Here is a 19,739-nt window from a genome sequence, read left to right as displayed (position 1 = left end):
TAAAATGAAAATAATATTTATTGAATTGAAAACCGTTTACTTAGTATTTTAACAATAACAATTACATTGTACATACATTCATGAGCTCAAACGATATTTACATACAAAAAAAAAACAAACAATTAATCCGGTAGTTGACTCAGGAGGTCAGATAGGCAGTCGCTCCTTGTGACACGCTGGTACTCAGCTGCATTCGGTTAGACTGGAAGCCGACATCAACATAGTTGGTAAGGCTAGGCAGACAATGATTTGGCAACTAGACAAATTCAATAGTCTTCTGTCAAAAACAGTTAAAACGGAAAACGCGAACTATGACGTTCTAGTCCCATACTCATTTTTATTATATTTTAGACAATATTTCCCATCAAAACGGTAAATGAAAATTATTTTAAAATACTTTACCAAAAAGAAAATGATAAAGAATTTATATTTTTGACCTAGTCAACTACCAAATTGTTTTCACAAATTCGTTTGAACTCTCACAAAAATAGTTTTTACATTAATAACTAAGAACTAAACTAGGCATATCCCGCGGTTTCGTCCGCACAATGAAGGAACTACTCCTATTACGTACAGTAGACTGCACATCAGTGGTAACTGTCATGCACCTTAACTCAATAGTAATAAGTACCTTTTCCTATAAAACTGTTACCACTGACCTGAAGTTGACTGTACTAAGAAAAGAATAACAAACAAACAGTATTTTTCGCATTACATATTTACAGATTCAGTTCGAATATATTCGACTTAAGACGTCGTCCTAATTGACAGCGATTGTACGATGACACGATGCGTTCTCGTCGTTCGATGAGTTCAAACATACAGATTTCATCAGAGTGTCCTATTTGAACCTCGCAAGTGAGATCGTGAGATGAAAAACGCATCGCGCCATCGTGCGATCGCTGCCAATTAGGACGACGCCTAAGTTATCGAAATAAGACAAATAATAATATAATGATGCAGTTGATAAAACCACTATATAGTGGCCTAGGGGCGCGATTCTACTAATTTTACTCAAGCGACATACGATTCACATCCGACTGAGATCCAATCACGACTCAAATACTATTGAAGCGTATGTGGCATTCCGCTATTTTTTGTGTTAAATAAACGTTTTTATCCGTTTCTGTAATTCAATAATGAATCATATTGTTTGCAAATTATTTACTATTTGAATATGATTGTAGAGTAAACTACCGTATAGACCAAATGGCAGACCAATCGCAAACCAATCGAATGTCGTTGGAATACGATTAGTCTTATATTAGTAGCAGAATGCCCGATATGGTTAAAACTGCTATTGCGATTCAATTTTGACATTAGCAGAATCGGGCTACTGTATGTATCAAACGCAAATGCAGTTTGACAATCTATCTACTATTCTCTGTGGATCCATTTCATTAAGATTTTACCAATGTTTCTAAACAATTGATTTATATAATAAAAAAAATAGATCTGCATGAAATTGTTTCAATAATGTTTTTGTTAATTCAAATTGTGTAAAGTTGACGAAATTGTCTGAAATATTATTTTTTTATTTTTCTTTCGTATACAATATTTATTTGTTAAATTCGAACATATTACATATTTTATGGAAAATCTAGTAATTATTAAATATTCACGTAATATTAACAATATAATGTAGTGACAAAAAGATTGGTTCTGAGTACAAATACTTAAATATATGACTCAAAAAATAAATTACTAATTTAAACCTAAGACTCCCTATTTTTATGTAATTCTTCTATACAAACATAACCAAACAAGTTTCGGATTACAAATTCGATTTTTTCAAGACTTTTAAGCCTTAATTTATACGTTATCTAGTGTGTAGTTCGTACCAAACTTAATGTCGGTTCAAATGATATTCAGATTCAAAAACTTTACGACAAATGCGCGTACCTATGCTCTGAAGTTAGCTACAAGCCGCCATTAAGTTTGCCGCGACCTATATCAACACATCGTCATTTCCAAATCATTTATTACCAATATTTTTCCAGTAGAAAAAAAACAAAATTTATTCAATTATCTACATACAGTTCTCGTCATATAACTTTGCCGGTCTTAGCTGGCTGGCGATGCAGGACAAGCGCTCTCGGCCGCACGAGACGCTAGCATTGAGCTAATCTGTGAACAACACAATAATAATAAATTAATACATCTCGGCTGATTGTCAGCCAGTAAGTCCTCATGTAAGGAGATCAGCCAGCTGCGCAGGACATGTTATAGTGCACGAGCATTTGCGCAGACACAGGTGCACTCACTATTTCTTCACTCTCATAGCGCGATGGGATATATGGGTCGGCATAATAACGGGACATGTCGCTTTGCATAACCACAGCGGGATGCCGTCGGCACTATGTGTAGAAGGCAATACATTCCACTTATATTCTACTATTTTACTAATATTATAAATGTGAAAGTTTGTGAGAATGTACCTATGTTTGTCATGTATATTTTTCACGCAAAACGACTGGACCGATTTGGTTGAAATTGGGTATGTAGATAGGTGATACGGCTGCACCAGCCGGGCCCCCATCTCGGCACGAGCGAGCCGACCCCCTAGACTCCTCCATGCTACAGTACCTTGTGCTGTGCAGTGTGCGTGGTGTCGGGCGGGAGGGCGAGCGTCCTCAGCAGCGCGGCGACATGCGCGGCGGCTTCCCCGCCCGCCAGCGTGCACTGCACCAGCCGGGCCCCCATCTCGGCACGGGCGAAGCGGCCTCCTAAGCTCCTAGAACAAACAGGACATTTCGCATAAGTTTCACTTCCATAAAAACCGGCCAAGTGCGAATTGGACTCGCGCACGAAGGGTTCCGTACCATTATTTAGAAAATGAGAAAAAAAAATCACGTTTGTTGTATGGAAGCCCCCCAAAATATTTATTTTATTCTAGTTTTCAGTATTTGTTGTTATAGCGGCAACAGAAATACATCATCTATGAAAATTTCAACTCTCTAACTATCATGGTTCATGAGGTACAGCCTGGTGACAGACGGACGGACGGACAGAGGAGCGAAAACAAAAGGGTCGCATTTTACTATTTAGGTAACCCTAAAAATCAAGGGTAAATTCAAAAAGTAAATATGAAAACAACGGATACTTATATACAAGTCATCATCAACTAACGAGCGTTAACCCCAACTATGTTGGGGTCGGCTTCCAGTCTAACCGGATTCAGCTGAGTACCAGTGATTGCTAGGAGCGTCTGTCTATCTGACCCCCTCAACCCAGTTACCCGGGTAATCCGATAGACTCTTAGGCTAGACTGGTGTCAGACTTACTAACTTCTTATGATAAATACGCCTATGAATGAAAACACGGACAATACAGAGACACGGAATGACTTTTAGAAACATCAGTCTGGTCAGGTCATTAGTGTCACTAAAGATCCACGCGGGAGTGAGAAATAGATAGCGGGGGTGATTTCTTGGGCGCTAAGGACGGTCTTGTCAGCTGTTAAAATGTCACGAACGCGTAGGCCAGGCTGCAGAAGCTGGTGCCTAGTGAATACTATGTTTGATAACTTCGAGCTGATAAAGATGAATTCTCAACGAGAAGGTGTCAGCCAGAAGTTCCTTGAGCCTTAAGGCGAGGAAGTGGTCAACAATAATTCCATAACCGGCACGCGCATCTAAGGCGCCAAAAGGGGTCGGAGCGTCTGAGCGGGGCGAGGATAACAATACGCGCGCTAGCTTATAACTAAAAGTCGTAAGCGACAAAATGGTTTTGTAATTTTAATATTTAGAAATGATAATTTAATAAAAATTCCTACTACCATTTTAAAGAGTATGTATATACTCAACTACTAAAAAAGTTAAGAGGCTTAAATCGGTCCCGTTTGCCCATAATATGTGAATCTCTTTTTAAAAAGAGGTATGTTTGATATATTTTTCTCTGTTATAAAAGTTACCTAATCATGTTTCTACAACTAACAAAATAAGGCTTATATCATGAACTTTCAGGTAACCAAGTTGTATTTTGATCCGTTTTGTATTTACTGAGAAAAATTGACATCCTTGGCGCCAAAAATTCCAATTCGTCCTCTTAAGTGTTTCAAGTAACTCGGAATTTTCGTTTATTACCCTTCTCTGTGTATTACTTTGTGATTGAAAACTGTCGTTGTTTAATGGGTACTATTCTCATAAATACGGCGAGGACTTCTAAGTTTTTATATAGCTGTAAGGCTTCCATAGCGTATTTTATAGTTAAATAAAATTAAATAAAAAATCTAGTAAATAAATACATATTACTTACTTAGGCTGCAACCCGCCTAACGCCCGGCATGCGGCGGCGACTTTGGGCCGCAACGCTTCGAGTTGCGCGTGAACGTTGGCGCGGTCACGCTGGGCTTCTGCCGACGATACTAGACCGCGTATCTGTTGGGAAAATGTCATTGTTAATGGCGTAATTGTAAAATTTCATTTGTTAAAAATTTTGTATGGTATTTATTAATAATTACGCCCCTTTCATATTAAATTTGCATGCTGAATATGAGGCGAGATATGAAGAAACATAATTGTATTTTAAGACCTACAGTTGTAACCATATTTCAAGCAAGTAAATAAATTCTAATTTTTCTAGTTCCGGTCGATTGTCAGCCACGGCGGTTGTGCTCTGAAGAGATCAGCCAGCAAGTAGGATATATTGTAGTGCAAGTGTGGTGTGACAAATGTTATGTATTGTAGGTGTGACGAGTGCGACGTATTGTATGTATGACGAGTGCAACGTGTTGCACGTGTGACGGATTGTAACTTTTTTACTTGTGACGAGTTTGTGTGTGAAATGTGTGGTGAATTTACATGTGACGAGTGTGACGTGCTTGCATGTAATGAGGAGGGATGATACGCACAACAAAGTGTGTGCTAAGTATGAATGTAGATGGATGGAGAGGAAGAGGAAGACCTAAGAAAAGATGGATGGATTGCCTGAAAGATGACATGAATAGGAAGGGAGTGAGTGTCAGTATGACGAGTGACAGGGGAAAATGGAAGGGGAAGATATATTGCGCCGACCCCAATAAAATTGGGAACGGGGCAGGAGGAAGAAGAGTGTGACGTGCTTGTGGCGAGTGTGACGAGTACATACCTGCACACAGACGTGTAGATACAGATGCAGCGCTTGTCCGCCGCTCTGCCAGCCGCTGAGTTCGTCACGTTCTGCCGCACTGTTCATTTTCTCTAGTAAAGGTGCTATACTTTGTAAGTCATCTGAAAGTTAAGGTAGAAGGTTAAAAAACTAAAAAACACGCTTTTAAAACATTACAAAATAATTCGGACATTTAGTTTGATGAAAGAAAGCGTGGAGCGTTTATGTATTTTTTTCGTTTTTTGGACAAGAGGTTCCATGCTTTATTTAAATAAATTTAAATCATAATCATAGGACTTTCAAATAGCCAGTCCGCCATATTGGATTAGTAATAACGTTTTAGCTATATAGTCATGTATTGTCATCAGAACTCAGAGCGTGTGCAAAATTTCATCCTCATCGAAGACCGGGAAGTGGGTCAAATTAAGACTAAAGCATTTTCTTAGGTACATATGTAGTCACAAGTGAAATTAATATAAATTGAAACTTTACTGTTGAATAAAATAATAATCACAATGTAATCAATATTAGCTGTACTCAATTCAAATATTGATTTGCAATCAAACAAAATTGTCCATCTTATTACATCAATACAATAAAAAAAATGCAATGTTATAGTATCAAATGATTTTCATAATTTCAAGATTTCTATAGCCTTAAAGAAATTTATGTTTGATAATCATTTCTTTTGACTTTATCCGTATTTCCTACACAAGAATACATAACAATTTTAGTATATATTTACCTGCTAACACAGCTTCGGGTAACAGCTCGTCGAGCAACACTTTATGCGCCGCGTTCCACTGACCAGCACCGACCAGGTACTCCGCTTCTAAGGCGGGCAGACGCTGCAACAAACAGACAAAATTTTTATGTATATTGGATTTTCCTCGCTGTTTTTTCATATTATTATAATAGCAGTTCTTCCTAGCAAAAACACATAGGAAGTGGTGTAGGGTGGGCGTTTTGGGGGCTGTCTTTTGTAAATTTCTGACGTTCAAAAAGTGCTGTTTTGCAGCCTAATTTGAATAAATGACTGTTGATTTTGAGTGGAAGAGGAAGACCGAAGAAACGATGGATGGATTGTGTGAAAGTAGATATGGTAAGAAAGAATGTCACTTGTGAGATGACGACAGACGAGTATGGAAGGAGAAAACATGCTGCGCCGACCACAAATAAAATTGGGATAAGAGCAGGAGGACGATGATGATGATTTTGATTTTTGGTATTACAAAATTCCTTTTTATTTGTAGTTTTTTTGCCATAAGAAGAGTTCCATGTCCTTCATTTTTTTCCGTGACATGCATACTACTTTAGAGTAATAAACTGGAAAAAAAATAAAAATGATATGATAAAAAAAATATTGCCTTAAGTAAATTATTGTGGTTTTAAATAACTGTTAATAAATTAAGTAAATAAAATAACAAAGTATAAATCTTAAAAAAGTTTAATGTGTGGAACGGAACTTCTGCCAATATAGATTGACACTACTCGTAGACACAAATCGGAGCGGCCATCTTGTAATCGCGAACGCGTCGCGTCAGTACGAGTGCTCAAAATGCTCAAAATGCGAGTAATCAAAATCCGTACAGCAGTTTTTGTGTGAAAATAAACAAACATACACACACGCACCCATACCAACTTTCACATTTATAATATTTGCAGGATCTAAAATCGGTAACCCGATTTCATTTTCTTTGCCAACTGATTCGATATTACAAAAAAATCGATCAAATTTCGTTCATTTGTCAAACAAGAACTGTCAAGGAACTCTTCTTACGGCAAAAAAACTATAAGTCTCCTTACCTCATACTTAGCTCTATGCGCCTGAGCCAACAGCAGCCATTGTCGCGGCACTCGCAGCCGCGTGACGAGCTCGAGCCGCGCCTGTGTTGCAGGGTTGTCCGCCTTGCTGGGCGCGTGACGAGACAGGACGCCGCGGATGAGGTGGCCTCGACTGTTCGAAGAGATAAAGAGAAATATAGTTGAGTAGGTGCGGCTAAATTCTATTATATCGGGTGTTAAATACGTTAATATACTGGTAAAAAAAATAAAATAAGTAAATAGAATAAAAAACCGGCCAAGTGCGAGTCGGACTCGCGCACGAAGGGTTCCGTACCCATTATTTAGAAAATGAGTAAAAAAATCACGTTTGTTGTATGGGAGCCCCCCAAAATATTTATTTTATTTTAGTTTCAGTATTTGTTGATATAGCGGCAACAGAAATACATCATCTGTGAAAATTTCAGTTCTCTAACTATCACGGTTCATGAGATACAGCCTGGTGACGGACGGACGGACAGAGGAGCGAAAACAATAGGGTTCCGTTTTACCCTTTGGGTACGGAATCCTAAAAATATTCCATCCACTCTTTGTGCACGATTCCGACTCGATATTTGCCCATTTTTTTTTAATTTTTTTCGTTCCAAAAATATAATATACTCACGCCACATCGTCGGGGTGATAGCAGAGAGCTTGCACGGCTAGATGCCACTCGCCACTCGCTTCTAGTTGATCAGCGATGCCCGTTATACTCTCTATTGAGGGGTTGCCGAACCACGTGCCTAGCAGGAAACTGTAACAACAAAATACATCAATAATATATGAAAAACACGTCCTTAGAACACGATGTTCCATCATGAAGTTCCAGAACATATCTTTCATATTCATATTTATTTGCATACCCATAAGTTCAAACAGACCGGGTCGGAGAGCATCGGCACGCATTTTTCTTTTCACATTGACCGGAGTCGATCGGCTGCGCGAGCATTAAAGAGCACGCAATCGGAGCCAAACGTCAAGAAAAAGTACGCGATCGGAGCCGATCGGCTCCTCTTATTATTGCACACTAAACGCCTTCGAGCATTCTTAATGACAAAAGTAGTGCATATTTAAAAATAAAGCTTACTACGAATACTAAGTACTCGATTTTTAACGTGTTAAGAATTTGCTCTCCTCGCCGAGCCGGTCTGTCTGAACGGACCCTAACTAGGTTGAAGAGATCGGACAGGCAGTCGCTCCTTGTGTCACACTGGTACTCAGCTACACTCCTACACAGGAAGAGCCTAGGCAAATTAAGAACTTACCACAAGCTATAGTCTAACGGATCGGGAGTGTAAGCAGCAGGTCTCAGCTTGGGTCTGCAGTTGAAGGCGCGAGCTCGCAGCAACTCGTAGCGGAGGTCTAGAACGCGACGTTGCTTGCCGTTCTGTGGGCAAATCACATTATTTATACTGTGTATGCTAGGAATCCGTGGATGAGTGAACATCTTCCCCCTTACTTGTAAAATCTCTAATCACCTTCTAAGCAACATTTTAACTAATCAGTAGTGATTAAATGTTAGTTAAGACATGCTTAAGCAACGTTTATAAGTAAGAATTTTCTCAAAGAGCCCTTAAGTATTACTTATATTTAATTCTCACGTTTATAAGTAAGGCTGTTAGTTATTAAGAGTTCTTCCGTGTTTCGAAAGGCACAATAAACTGGTGGGTGCTGGTTGCCATTTGAACATTTTTCAATCGTTACAGGTTGAACGAAGCCAGAAAGTCTGCCAAGCAGTAAGACTGGTTAGACCAATCCGTATTGAGTTGCCCGGATAACTAGGTAGGGTAGATCAGATAGGTAGTTGGTCCATGTGGTCAAGACGACCACGATTCAAAGAAATAGGGCTATTTAAATGGCCACCTTTTCACGTCCAATTACTTTGGACAAGGTCGTGGTGGCCTAGTGGGCAAAGAACCAACCCCTCGTGTATCAGGACGCAGGTTCGATTCCAGGTCAGGCAAGTAACAATGCAACTTTTCTAAGTTTGTATGTACTTTCTAAGTATATCTTAGACGCCAATGGCCTAATGATAAAAAGGTGAAGGAAAACAACTTGAGGAAACCTGGACTGTAAAGTCTGAAATCGCCAACCCGCATTGAGCAAGCGTGAGCGTGGTGATTAATGCTCAATCCTTCTCCGTGTGAGAGGAGGCCGCAGCCCAGCAGTGGGACGATAAAAAGGCTGTAACTTTAACTTTAAGGTCCCCCAAAACGGGGTGTGTGTTCACACCTTTCCTAGTGTCAAAACTGGAAAGATACACAAGAAAAAGGATGAACTAACATCCCAAGCAAACAAGGAACCGGCTAGCCAAATTCTACTCACATAGTCAACAGTAACATCGTACTGGTTAACGTACGGCGGCAGAGGCAGCCTCATGCCCATCTCATCACCGTCCACGACAGTCAGATCCACTTCATCATCTCGATCCTCACCAGTGGTGAAGAAGCCTTCGTACGTTCTCATCACCTGCTCCAGTGATGGTACGTGGGAGCATAGGTACCTGCGGAAGATATTAAACAATATGATTCCATAATTCAAATCGGCTGTCACATTTGAATCGGCAGTCGTTACTAGTAGTCAGAAGAGAGAAAGCCTGACACCAGCTTACCCAAAGGGTATTGGGTTGTCCGGGTAACTGGGTTGAGGTCAGATAGGCAGTCGCTCCTTGTAAAATACGGGTACTCAGCTGCTGCTTAGACCCCAACGTAGTTGGGGAAATGCTCGGGAGATGATGACTTCAAAATGGGAAACTATTATTAAGACTGTCACCAGGCTGTATCTCATGAACCGTGACAGCGAAATAGTTGATATTGTCACAGATTATGTATTTCTGTTACAACAAATACTAGAACAAAATAAGTATTGTAGTATTAAAATTATATTTTTGAAGGAACAAAGAAGGCTTTCTTTTGTGAACATCTTGTCATAATGAATTACTGCGTGTTTCGAAACGTACGTTAAATTGGTAGGTCCCGGCTGACATTTGGACATCTTTGGCAGTCGTTACGGGTAGTCAGAAGCGAGTAAGTCTGACAACCAGTAGTCTTACCTAGCAGTAGCGGTTTTACGTACACCAGCTTGTCTCTGGGCGATTGTCCAGCGATGAGCTGCAGTGTTGCCCAGCGGTGGGACACACGCGGCATAGACTAGACACACTATATGTTACCTAGCAGTAGCGTGTAGGGCAGTGAGCCAGTGCGAGTGGGCCAGCTTGTCTCTGGGCGGTTGTCCAGCGATGAGCTGCAGTGTTGCCCAGCGGTGGGACACACGCGGCATAGACTAGACACACTATATGTTACCTAGCAGTAGCGTGTAGGGCAGTGAGCCAGTGCGAGTGGGCCAGCTTGTCTCTGGGCGGTTGTCCAGCGATGAGCTGCAGTGTTGCCCAGCGGTGGGACACACGCGGCATAGACTAGACACACTATATGTTACCTAGCAGTAGCGTGTAGGGCAGTGAGCCAGTGCGAGTGGGCCAGCTTGTCTCTGGGCGGTTGTCCAGCGATGAGCTGCAGTGTTGCCCAGCGGTGGGACACACGCGGCATAGACTAGACACACTATATGTTACCTAGCAGTAGCGTGTAGGGCAGTGAGCCAGTGCGAGTGGGCCAGCTTGTCTCTGGGCGGTTGTCCAGCGATGAGCTGCAGTGTTGCCAGCGGTGGGACACACGCGGCATAGACTAGACACACTATATGTTACCTAGCAGTAGCGTGTAGGGCAGTGAGCCAGTGCGAGTGGGCCAGCTTGTCTCTGGGCGGTTGTCCAGCGATGAGCTGCAGTGTTGCCAGCGGTGGGACACACGCGGCATAGACTAGACACACTATATGTTACCTAGCAGTAGCGTGTAGGGCAGTGAGCCAGTGCGAGTGGGCCAGCTTGTCTCTGGGCGGTTGTCCAGCGATGAGCTGCAGTGTTGCCCAGCGGTGGGACACACGCGGCATAGACTAGACACACTATATGTTACCTAGCAGTAGCGTGTAGGGCAGTGAGCCAGTGCGAGTGGGCCAGCTTGTCTCTGGGCGGTTGTCCAGCGATGAGCTGCAGTGTTGCCCAGCGGTGGGACACACACGGCATAGACTAGACACACTATATGTTACCTAGCAGTAGCGTGTAGGGCAGTGAGCCAGTGCGAGTGGGCCAGCTTGTCTCTGGGCGGTTGTCCAGCGATGAGCTGCAGTGTTGCCAGCGGTGGGACACACGCGGCATAGACTAGACACACTATATGTTACCTAGCAGTAGCGTGTAGGGCAGTGAGCCAGTGCGAGTGGGCCAGCTTGTCTCTGGGCGGTTGTCCAGCGATGAGCTGCAGTGTTGCCCAGCGGTGGGACACACGCGGCATAGACTAGACACACTATATGTTACCTAGCAGTAGCGTGTAGGGCAGTGAGCCAGTGCGAGTGGGCCAGCTTGTCTCTGGGCGGTTGTCCAGCGATGAGCTGCAGTGTTGCCAGCGGTGGGACACACGCGGCATAGACTAGACACACTATATGTTACCTAGCAGTAGCGTGTAGGGCAGTGAGCCAGTGCGAGTGGGCCAGCTTGTCTCTGGGCGGTTGTCCAGCGATGAGCTGCAGTGTTGCCCAGCGGTGGGACACACGCGGCATAGACTAGACACACTATATGTTACCTAGCAGTAGCGTGTAGGGCAGTGAGCCAGTGCGAGTGGGCCAGCTTGTCTCTGGGCGGTTGTCCAGCGATGAGCTGCAGTGTTGCCCAGCGGTGGGAAGATATGAGGGTGTCGGCACCACATTCTCGCCAGAGAGATAGTTGACGAGTAATGAGGGACCGGAATGATGGGTCGCCTGTGGACAAAATTAAATACAATATGTAAAGATTACCCCTAAATATGAATATTCAACAAAGATTTACTTTTATTAAAAAGGTTAAAAAAACAATATAAAAGAAGTATTTACATTAAAACCTAAAAACTACTATAAGCTTTTAAAAAATGCTCCCCATCGCTATCGAGTGGGACCGTGCCCAAAAGGAAAATATCATATAGGTAAGCTTGGTTTATCACATGACTAAATCCAAATGCAGAAAAATAAAAATGCATTTTAAATTACAATTTTTTGCCTCGAAATTGTTGCGAGTTCTCCAAAAATTCTTCAATACGCAGCGCGTAAAAAAAAATGGATTGTTTACGGGCGAGAAAAAGCGCTAGTATGAAAGCGCAATGCTTTCTGAGGTAAAAGCGAGTGAAACCATGGAATAAATTTAATTAACATTTGAATAGGCACTCAAACATCTTGATGAAATAAATTGAAATATTATTTTAAGAAGTAGTATATTTGTTTGATAGTTATTTTTTAAAGAAAAGTCCTATAAATATTCGTTTTTATTTAGTTAATGCAGTTCATTATCTAAACTTACCAGCAGCCTGAGCGATGAGCATGGCCATGTTGAGATCGCCGTGTTCTTTGGCCACCTTGCACGCCTCCAGGATTCGCCCGCCCAGTAGCAGCGTCCAGATTCTAGCGCTGTGGCCATCCGCTTCTATGAAAGAAAACAAGAAAAATCTTATTATAAATACGTTTGTTGGATTTTTGAGTTAGAAATGTATTTCTATATATTTTTTTGTGTCTTATTCATCATATATCAGCCAATTGTCGTCCAATGCCGAACGGCCTAAGCCATCGAACGAAAAGTATCCCGGTCTTGGGCAGCCGTCATCTATCCACTGTCTTATTTAATTACATTCATATTCTTTACATTTTCAAATATTTAATGTAAAAATATAAATAAAACATTTAAAATTATAATATTTAAATGTCCATGAAGTTTCTTGCCGGTTCTTCTCAATGGGATCAACTTTTAAGACCCATGCACCTAATAATTATCCACGGCCGATTTCGGCAACGGCGGCTGTTCTTATTTAAGGAGATCAGTCAGCTGCGCAGGACATGTTATAGTGCACGAGCATTTGCTTGGACACAGGTGCACTCTCTATTCCTTCACTCTCATAGCGCGATGAGACGACAATCCGACACCAGCGGAAAGAGATCAATGCACCTATGGACTTGTTAAATCCTATAAATATAAAAGACCTACCGTCCTCCTTCTCCCCGGGCATGGGTTCAGACAGTTCCTCATCCGTGGCCTCGGAGACGGCACTCTTGAGCCAGTCCAGCAGCTTCCGGTGCCTGTTCACTGTGGATAGGAGGTCTTGGCTCGGTACACCTGAAGAACAAACATTATATATGGTAAATATTTTATTAATATATATCATAAAGAGGAAACATTTTTTTCAAGGAAATAGAAACTACATAACCGAATTAAAATTCTATCTAATTTGGTAAAATATAAGCTATGCTACTCTGGTATAATATAGGTTATATTATACCAGAGTAGCATAGCTTATATTTTGTACAGGTACCGTTCACAAGGAACGAGGGATAAACAGCGAGATACAGTTAGTTTTTAATAATTTAAATAAAATGTACATAAAATAATGGTATGGATATGATATACACTTACCATCGTTTTCAAGATCAGCGCCCCACAGTGCATCACACAGTTGCCACACTTCGTGACAATATGCTCCGGACACGCCGAACTGTCGACAAATCATTCAAATATTAATACAATTCATACCAGCCGAACACTTTGAACGAAACAAACACAATTCTTTAAATGAAAAAGTAGTCTGAATCTCGAAGAATTTGTGAAATGACATAAGAATTCTGATGAAAGTTGTGTAGGTATGATATGTGTAAAGGAAATCGGTGAAAGGCACCAATTGATTGATTGCACTATGTTTCACAACAATTTGTCTTGAAAGATGTGCTGAAAGATCCACTATTAAAATGACATTGTTTTTGGCTTATTTACTGCTAATTTGAAAGAAGACGAATATGGTGTATGTATGTATGGTATGACGGTATTACCATAGGCGTTCTAAGCGAACGAAGATTTCGCATATTAAAGTACGCCACTTATGTTCTGGTAATAGTTAAATTTCGTTACCGTTGCTTCAATCTGCTTGCTCAATGTATTTGTTACAGAATGGACTAGCGTAAAAGCAACACTTTTTAGTTCGGAAACCTAACGAAAGAACTCTAAAATAATAAAAAAAATGCGAGTAAAACCTCAATGATCGTACCTTATGTCTGTTATTAACATTAGCGAGTCGCAAATACTGTCGCAGCACGTCGCGTCGGTCGCGCGATTCCTGCGACACTCGCAGCTGGGGGCATTGACCTTCCGCTACCTCTATGTGCGTCGAGTGGTTGAGAAGTACCTCTAATTGCTTCTTTAAGACTTCCTGGGAATATAGAAGAGATTATATATTGATCTTACCACAAATATGTTTCAAAATTTATGTATAGTTATTGGCAAGAATCTTGAGCTCTGACCTTCACCTGCGCAGAAGTGATTTATTGGGTCCCTTTTATGGTATGAAGTGAGGCGCGGGGGCGGGCTAAAGCGGTGATTGGCCCGCAGCGCATCGCGTCATAGCCGTCACTCGGGATTGGTTCTTTGCTAATAAATCACTTCTGCGCAGATGTAGGTCAGAGAACTATAAATCATACAAAAAACCGGCCAAGAGCTTTACAAGCCTCCGAAACTTTTGAACCGATTTCAAAATTCTGTCTTCACTGTTCGAAAGCTGCACTCTTCCCGAATAACATAGGCTATATTTTATCCCGGTACGGGCAGTAGTTCTCTTCCCACGGGACGCGGGTGAAACCGCGGGAAAACGGCTAGTACTATTTATTTTTATTTATCTTGCAAATTTTTGCTGGGTCTGTCGTACTAGCACTGTAATGAGTCGTCTTATTTATTATTTTATTTTTTCTGGACTATTCATTTTTATAATAGCAGCTATTTTCCCTTGGTTTCACCCGCGTCCCGTGGTAACTACTGCCTGCACCGGGATAAAATATAGCTTATGTTACTTGCAGATAATATAGCTTTCTAATGGTGAAAGAATATTTAAATCGGTCCAGTAGTTTTTGAGTTTATGCATTACAACCAAGCAAAGTTTTTCTCTTTATAATATTAGTATAGATTATTATTACATACCAACATAGCATCATCTTTCTCGGGTTGTCCGATAGCCATTCTGACGAGCAGAGGTTCTGACCAGTCGTTAGAAGCTCTCCCACGCACATACCTGCCCAATTCTGATAGTTCTGCCGCTGTGGACATATACATGCGTTAATTACTGTCTACAAAAAAACCGGCTTCATTGAAAGGGACAAATACAATTTTTTTGAGATGGCTCTAGAAGTCGGTAGTGGATCTGTTGACTGTGTTTATTTTGCCTCCTCCTATATTTTGAAGGGTTCGTGGCTAAGTCAAAACCGCGCGGATCAATCGATTCTAAGGTAAAGCAACGCTTGGCGCGGTCGGAGAGGGGTGACCATCTTGTCATAACGAGTTCGGAAAATGCTATAAACTGTAGGTCCCGGATGTCATTTGTACATCTTTGGCAGTCGTTACGGGCAGTCAGAAACTCTGGGTATTGAGTTACCCGGATAACTGTGTTGACGAGGAGCAGTCGCTCCTTGTATAACTGGTACTCAGCTGCATAGACTAGAAGGTATAATCATCGGCAAGGATATTGAGCCCTGACCTTTACCTGCGCAGAGGGGATTTATTGGTTTATTGCCATAAGTGTACAGTGCGCAAAGCGATCCCCACTTTTCCGCCGAGAGCTCATTATCCGAGCCGATAACTATAAGACTGTGAGCCGACTCCAACATAGTCAGGAAAAGGGTCGGGATATGATTTCCGCTAGTCATTTTGTTCTTCATGGCGATAAGTATACTTACTTCTAGGCAGGTCGTTGACCGACTGCAGGGAGGTGGCGAAGGCGAGCGCCCCCGCCGGACCGAAGCCCACGCGGGCGTGGCGAGCCCGACACACTGACATGTCGGATATGTAGGCTGCGTCCAGACGACCTGTCAAAGCCAAATTTAAATATAAAAAACCCCGATACGAAAACCCAAATTCCCCTTTAAAAAAAATGTTTATAATAAAGAGGAATAATTTTTGTTTGTTCTCTAAATACTCCGAAATTACGAGACTCGAGTGAAACCGCAAGAAAAAAAAACGTTTTGAGTTAATTATTATGTATTTCGAAAATTAAATTGAATCAAAACTTGTTTTTTTTTTGGTTTCTTTACATATTTCCTATCATGCTATACCGTTAGTTAAATGCCTAGGCAAATAGAATCCAGTAACTTACCAGCAATAGTCTGTTTGAATGGAGGCACTTTTCTGTGATAGTTCAACACAATTGTATGAGGACGAACTATGAGCGGCTTCATCGGAGTTTCTGAAAATAAGAAAAAACATTTACAAAAGGAAATTATACAATGTGTCCCGGGGATAAGTGACCGCCCGAATTTTTTTGAATATTTGTACAAAATTAAGGATAATTTCATTTATATTTTTGAAAAAAATCATTAAAAAAATTTTATTGTCAGGCCTGTTAATAACAGGCTTTGCTCTTTTTTTTCAAATTTCAACTGACTGTATTTTTGCATTTGTTTGAAATAGCAGCAAACATTGTTGTGAGCTATTGTAGGAAATATCATGTAGTTTATTAATAAATTAAAAGAAAGTGATATTATCGGGGCATTTATTGGACTTATTTTGAAAAAACTGAAAAAAAGGCGTTATTTTCTTTGAATTTTTATTTTCTTTTTTTTCTAATAAATGTTTTATTACATTTTTGTTATGTTTGATAATTTTAATTGATAAACTATGATGTCGGCTAGTCAATAAAGAAAAAAGAATTTAAAAAGATGTAAAAACTTAGGAAATATCTTAAAAAAAACTGCAGCACGTCACAGTATTTACTAAAAATCATTAAAAAAAAAACCAAAGGCGGTAAGTCGAAAATATAAAGGAAATTATCCTTAATTTTGTACAAATATTCAAAAAATTTCGGGCGGTCACTTATCCCCGGGACACATTGTATAATTTTGTCTTCGTGAAATTATCCATGACGGCTCTCGCTTGTGCAGTCATATTTTGACCATTGTGAAAAGAAAACCATCCATGGTAGTCGTTACGGGTAGTCAGAAGCCAGTAAGTGTGACACCAGTCTAACCAAGGGGTATCGGGTTGCCCGGGTAACTGGGTTGAGGAGGTCAGATAGGCAGTCGCTTCTTGTAAAGCACTGGTACTCAGCTGAATCCGGTTAGACTGGAAGCCGACCCCAACATGATTGGGAAAAAGGCTCGGAGGATGATGACTCCTTGGTTGTGTTCTTACCTTCAGCATCAGGAGCCTCAGTCATGGATATCTGCTGGTCGTCCTTGATGACAGACGGCGCGAGTGTCGGCATAGTTAGTAGCGGGACAGACACTGGTACTAACTGGTCTCCTATCTCTGAGGGGATCAGGACAGGAGGAAGGTTCTTACCTTCAGCATCAGCTGGCTCAGTCATGGATATCTGCTGGTCGTCCTTGATGACAGACGGCGCGAGTGTCGGCATAGTTAGTAGCGGGACAGACACTGGTACTAACTGGTCTCCCGTCGATACGGAGGCATCATCTTCCATTTCTGTGGGAAAATAATAATCATTAATCCTTAATAATGGCGTCCTAACGATTCACAGTCACAAGCATTTGCTTGGACACAGGTGCACTCACTATTCCTTCACTCTCATACGCGATGATATTGTAAAGCTGGAGAGATTGTTTGAATGCGATAATCTCAAGTTTGATTTAAAAAATATATTTCTGTTATATAGCCTATTTGTTTCCACAAGACGCGGGTGAATGGTTCTATGTATTTTGTAATATTGTCCTACCACAGTTTATACAGGGCGACATGTGATTCTCATGATAAGAAACTTATTTTTAACCTTATTAGTTCACTCACGAGAACCACGAGTTCAAGTATCGGTAACCTATTTATTTTGAAAGACACTATTGAGAATTTTCTTTAAGTTAATAAATAAATAACTATTATTACTTACCGGTGTCAGCATAGAGCGACGCCTTCATAAGCTGGACATTGTGGCTCTGTCGGTTTTCCAAGCGAGCTAGTTCGCTCGTAGGACTTTTTACTCCATATGCTAAAACAATAAATTATAGTAAATTTATTTTAAATAAAAAGTGGAAAAAAAACTGTTGTTTTAAAAAGGCTAAATCGTTAAATAAAGTTCTTTTATTTTGGCAAGCTATACCTTCCCTTGTGGGAAATAGTTAGCTAGTAATGTAATAAGTAAGAAGAGTATCTTTGTTACTTTTTAGGCATAAACTACTGAAAGGATTCGGATGAAACCTGGCAGTAATATAACTTATAAATCAGCCAAAGCTTCTTATCACCCTTATGCGGGAAGTAGTTCTATAATGAGAGCAGCTAGTATAGTTACCGGCACGGATAATGAGCTCTCGGCGGAAGAGTGGGGATCGCTTTGCGCACTGTACACATAAGGCAATAAACAGATAAATCGCTTCTGCGCAGGTGAAGGTCAGGGCTCAATATCCGTGCCGATAACTATATATTAGTAGAAGCTTACCTCTGTTATCTAAATAGAGACTTTGTGACTCCGTATTATCTTCCGTGGTGTCCATTTCGAAAGCTGTAACAAAAATATAGCCTTATAACTTTATAACACAAATCTTTAGGCCAGCGTGCATAGAGCGGAACGTACAGGCTTCTTGTTATACAGATACCGTCGTACAGTCAACTTCAGGTCAGTGGTAACAGTTTTATAGGAAAATCGTTTTTATTACTATTGAGTTAAGGTGCATGACAGTTACCACTGATGTGCGGTCTACCGTACCACCAAAACTTTTAAACGTCAGTTTACCAGTTGTCTAAACCACACAGTTCAGTACAGATGTTTATGTGTAAAATGTGAGATTATGACGTTGAAATAAGGTCCATTTTGCAGCACATTTTTGTTAGATACGTGTTTGACACATGTTTAAGTTTTTTTAGTAAGACCAATAATGTCTGGGATGGAACCTATGTAACTATTGTAAGTATTTTATATACTTCTATGTATATCTTGGACATCGATAACTGAAAACCTCTTCTGGAAACCTAATCTAAGTCTGACATCGTTAATCCGCCTTGAGCAAGCTTTTTAACTCTTTTTTTCTCTGTATGAACTGTTGTAATTTCACGTCATTTTCTATGCATTAAAAAAATTGCATGTGCTTTCTTTTTATGTAGGTCAAGGCCATTCATTTATTTAGGTCAAGGTCATTTATGTATAAATGTCAAGGTCATTAAAATAGCAAAGCCAAAATAATTAAAGAATAAATTTCAAGGTCATTTATTAAGTGGGTCAAGGTCACGTGAGGAAGTGGGTCAAGGTCACGTGAGGAGGTGGGTCAAGGTCACGTGAGGACGTGGGTCAAGGACGTTCTCATGTGAATAAGATTATTCGACTATACGGGCTGCGGGATAGTATGTACGGGTTAACGCGGCCCTGGTATACAAAGGGCTCCAGAAGGAACATGGTGGGTTTTAATCAGTAGAAAACTCACGCTACTATTGTTACTTACAGCGGTAGGTAATTAACAACCTACTAAAGCTTTGGGCAAAAGTTATCAGCACGAATCTTGAGCCCTGACCTTCACCTGCGCAGAAGTAATTTATTGGGTCCCTTTTGTGGTATGAAGTGAGGCGCGGGGGCGGGCTAAAGCGGTGATTGGCCCGCAGCGCATCGCGTCATAGCCGTCACTCGGGATTGGTTATTTGCTAATAAATCACTTCTGCGCAGATGTAGGTCAGAGCTCAAGATTCGTGCCGATAACTATACGTATGCACTCATGTTTGTTTTCTGGGAGCCCCCTAAAAGTATTTATTTTATTCTAGTTTTCAGTATTTGTTGTTATAGCGGCAACAGAAATGC

At 40.8% G+C, this 19,739-nt stretch overlaps 1 protein-coding gene and 1 long non-coding RNA gene across 2 annotated transcripts in view; both read right to left on the bottom strand.

Annotated features, from left to right (window-relative positions):
- The window catches only part of LOC135119218 (uncharacterized), an 82,823-nt gene continuing 63,084 nt past the window's right edge, over window positions 1-19,739 (bottom strand). The window contains exon 2 of the long non-coding RNA XR_010278055.1: window positions 1-631. This is a non-coding gene — a long non-coding RNA (uncharacterized LOC135119218). The remainder of the gene's footprint in view (window positions 632-19,739) is intronic.
- The window catches only part of LOC110380284 (nuclear pore complex protein Nup98-Nup96), a 64,885-nt gene continuing 47,210 nt past the window's right edge, over window positions 2,065-19,739 (bottom strand). Inside the window, exons 26-45 of the mRNA XM_064043153.1 lie at window positions 18,393-18,455; window positions 17,847-17,945; window positions 17,138-17,428; window positions 16,104-16,193; window positions 15,688-15,816; window positions 14,936-15,051; window positions 14,013-14,174; window positions 13,388-13,466; window positions 12,962-13,090; window positions 12,284-12,406; window positions 11,538-11,712; window positions 9,235-9,412; window positions 8,175-8,296; window positions 7,535-7,663; window positions 6,895-7,045; window positions 5,834-5,936; window positions 5,089-5,210; window positions 4,258-4,379; window positions 2,587-2,734; window positions 2,065-2,127 (exon numbers count right to left, since the gene is read on the bottom strand). Of these exons, the coding sequence (XP_063899223.1) occupies window positions 2,065-2,127; window positions 2,587-2,734; window positions 4,258-4,379; window positions 5,089-5,210; window positions 5,834-5,936; window positions 6,895-7,045; window positions 7,535-7,663; window positions 8,175-8,296; window positions 9,235-9,412; window positions 11,538-11,712; window positions 12,284-12,406; window positions 12,962-13,090; window positions 13,388-13,466; window positions 14,013-14,174; window positions 14,936-15,051; window positions 15,688-15,816; window positions 16,104-16,193; window positions 17,138-17,428; window positions 17,847-17,945; window positions 18,393-18,455 (2,594 nt within the window). The remainder of the gene's footprint in view (window positions 2,128-2,586; window positions 2,735-4,257; window positions 4,380-5,088; window positions 5,211-5,833; window positions 5,937-6,894; window positions 7,046-7,534; window positions 7,664-8,174; window positions 8,297-9,234; window positions 9,413-11,537; window positions 11,713-12,283; window positions 12,407-12,961; window positions 13,091-13,387; window positions 13,467-14,012; window positions 14,175-14,935; window positions 15,052-15,687; window positions 15,817-16,103; window positions 16,194-17,137; window positions 17,429-17,846; window positions 17,946-18,392; window positions 18,456-19,739) is intronic.

This window comes from Helicoverpa armigera, chromosome 31 (genome assembly GCF_030705265.1).
Source record: "Helicoverpa armigera isolate CAAS_96S chromosome 31, ASM3070526v1, whole genome shotgun sequence".
Taxonomy (NCBI): Eukaryota; Metazoa; Arthropoda; class Insecta; order Lepidoptera; family Noctuidae; genus Helicoverpa; species Helicoverpa armigera.
This window is presented reverse-complemented; position numbering and strand designations above follow the sequence as displayed.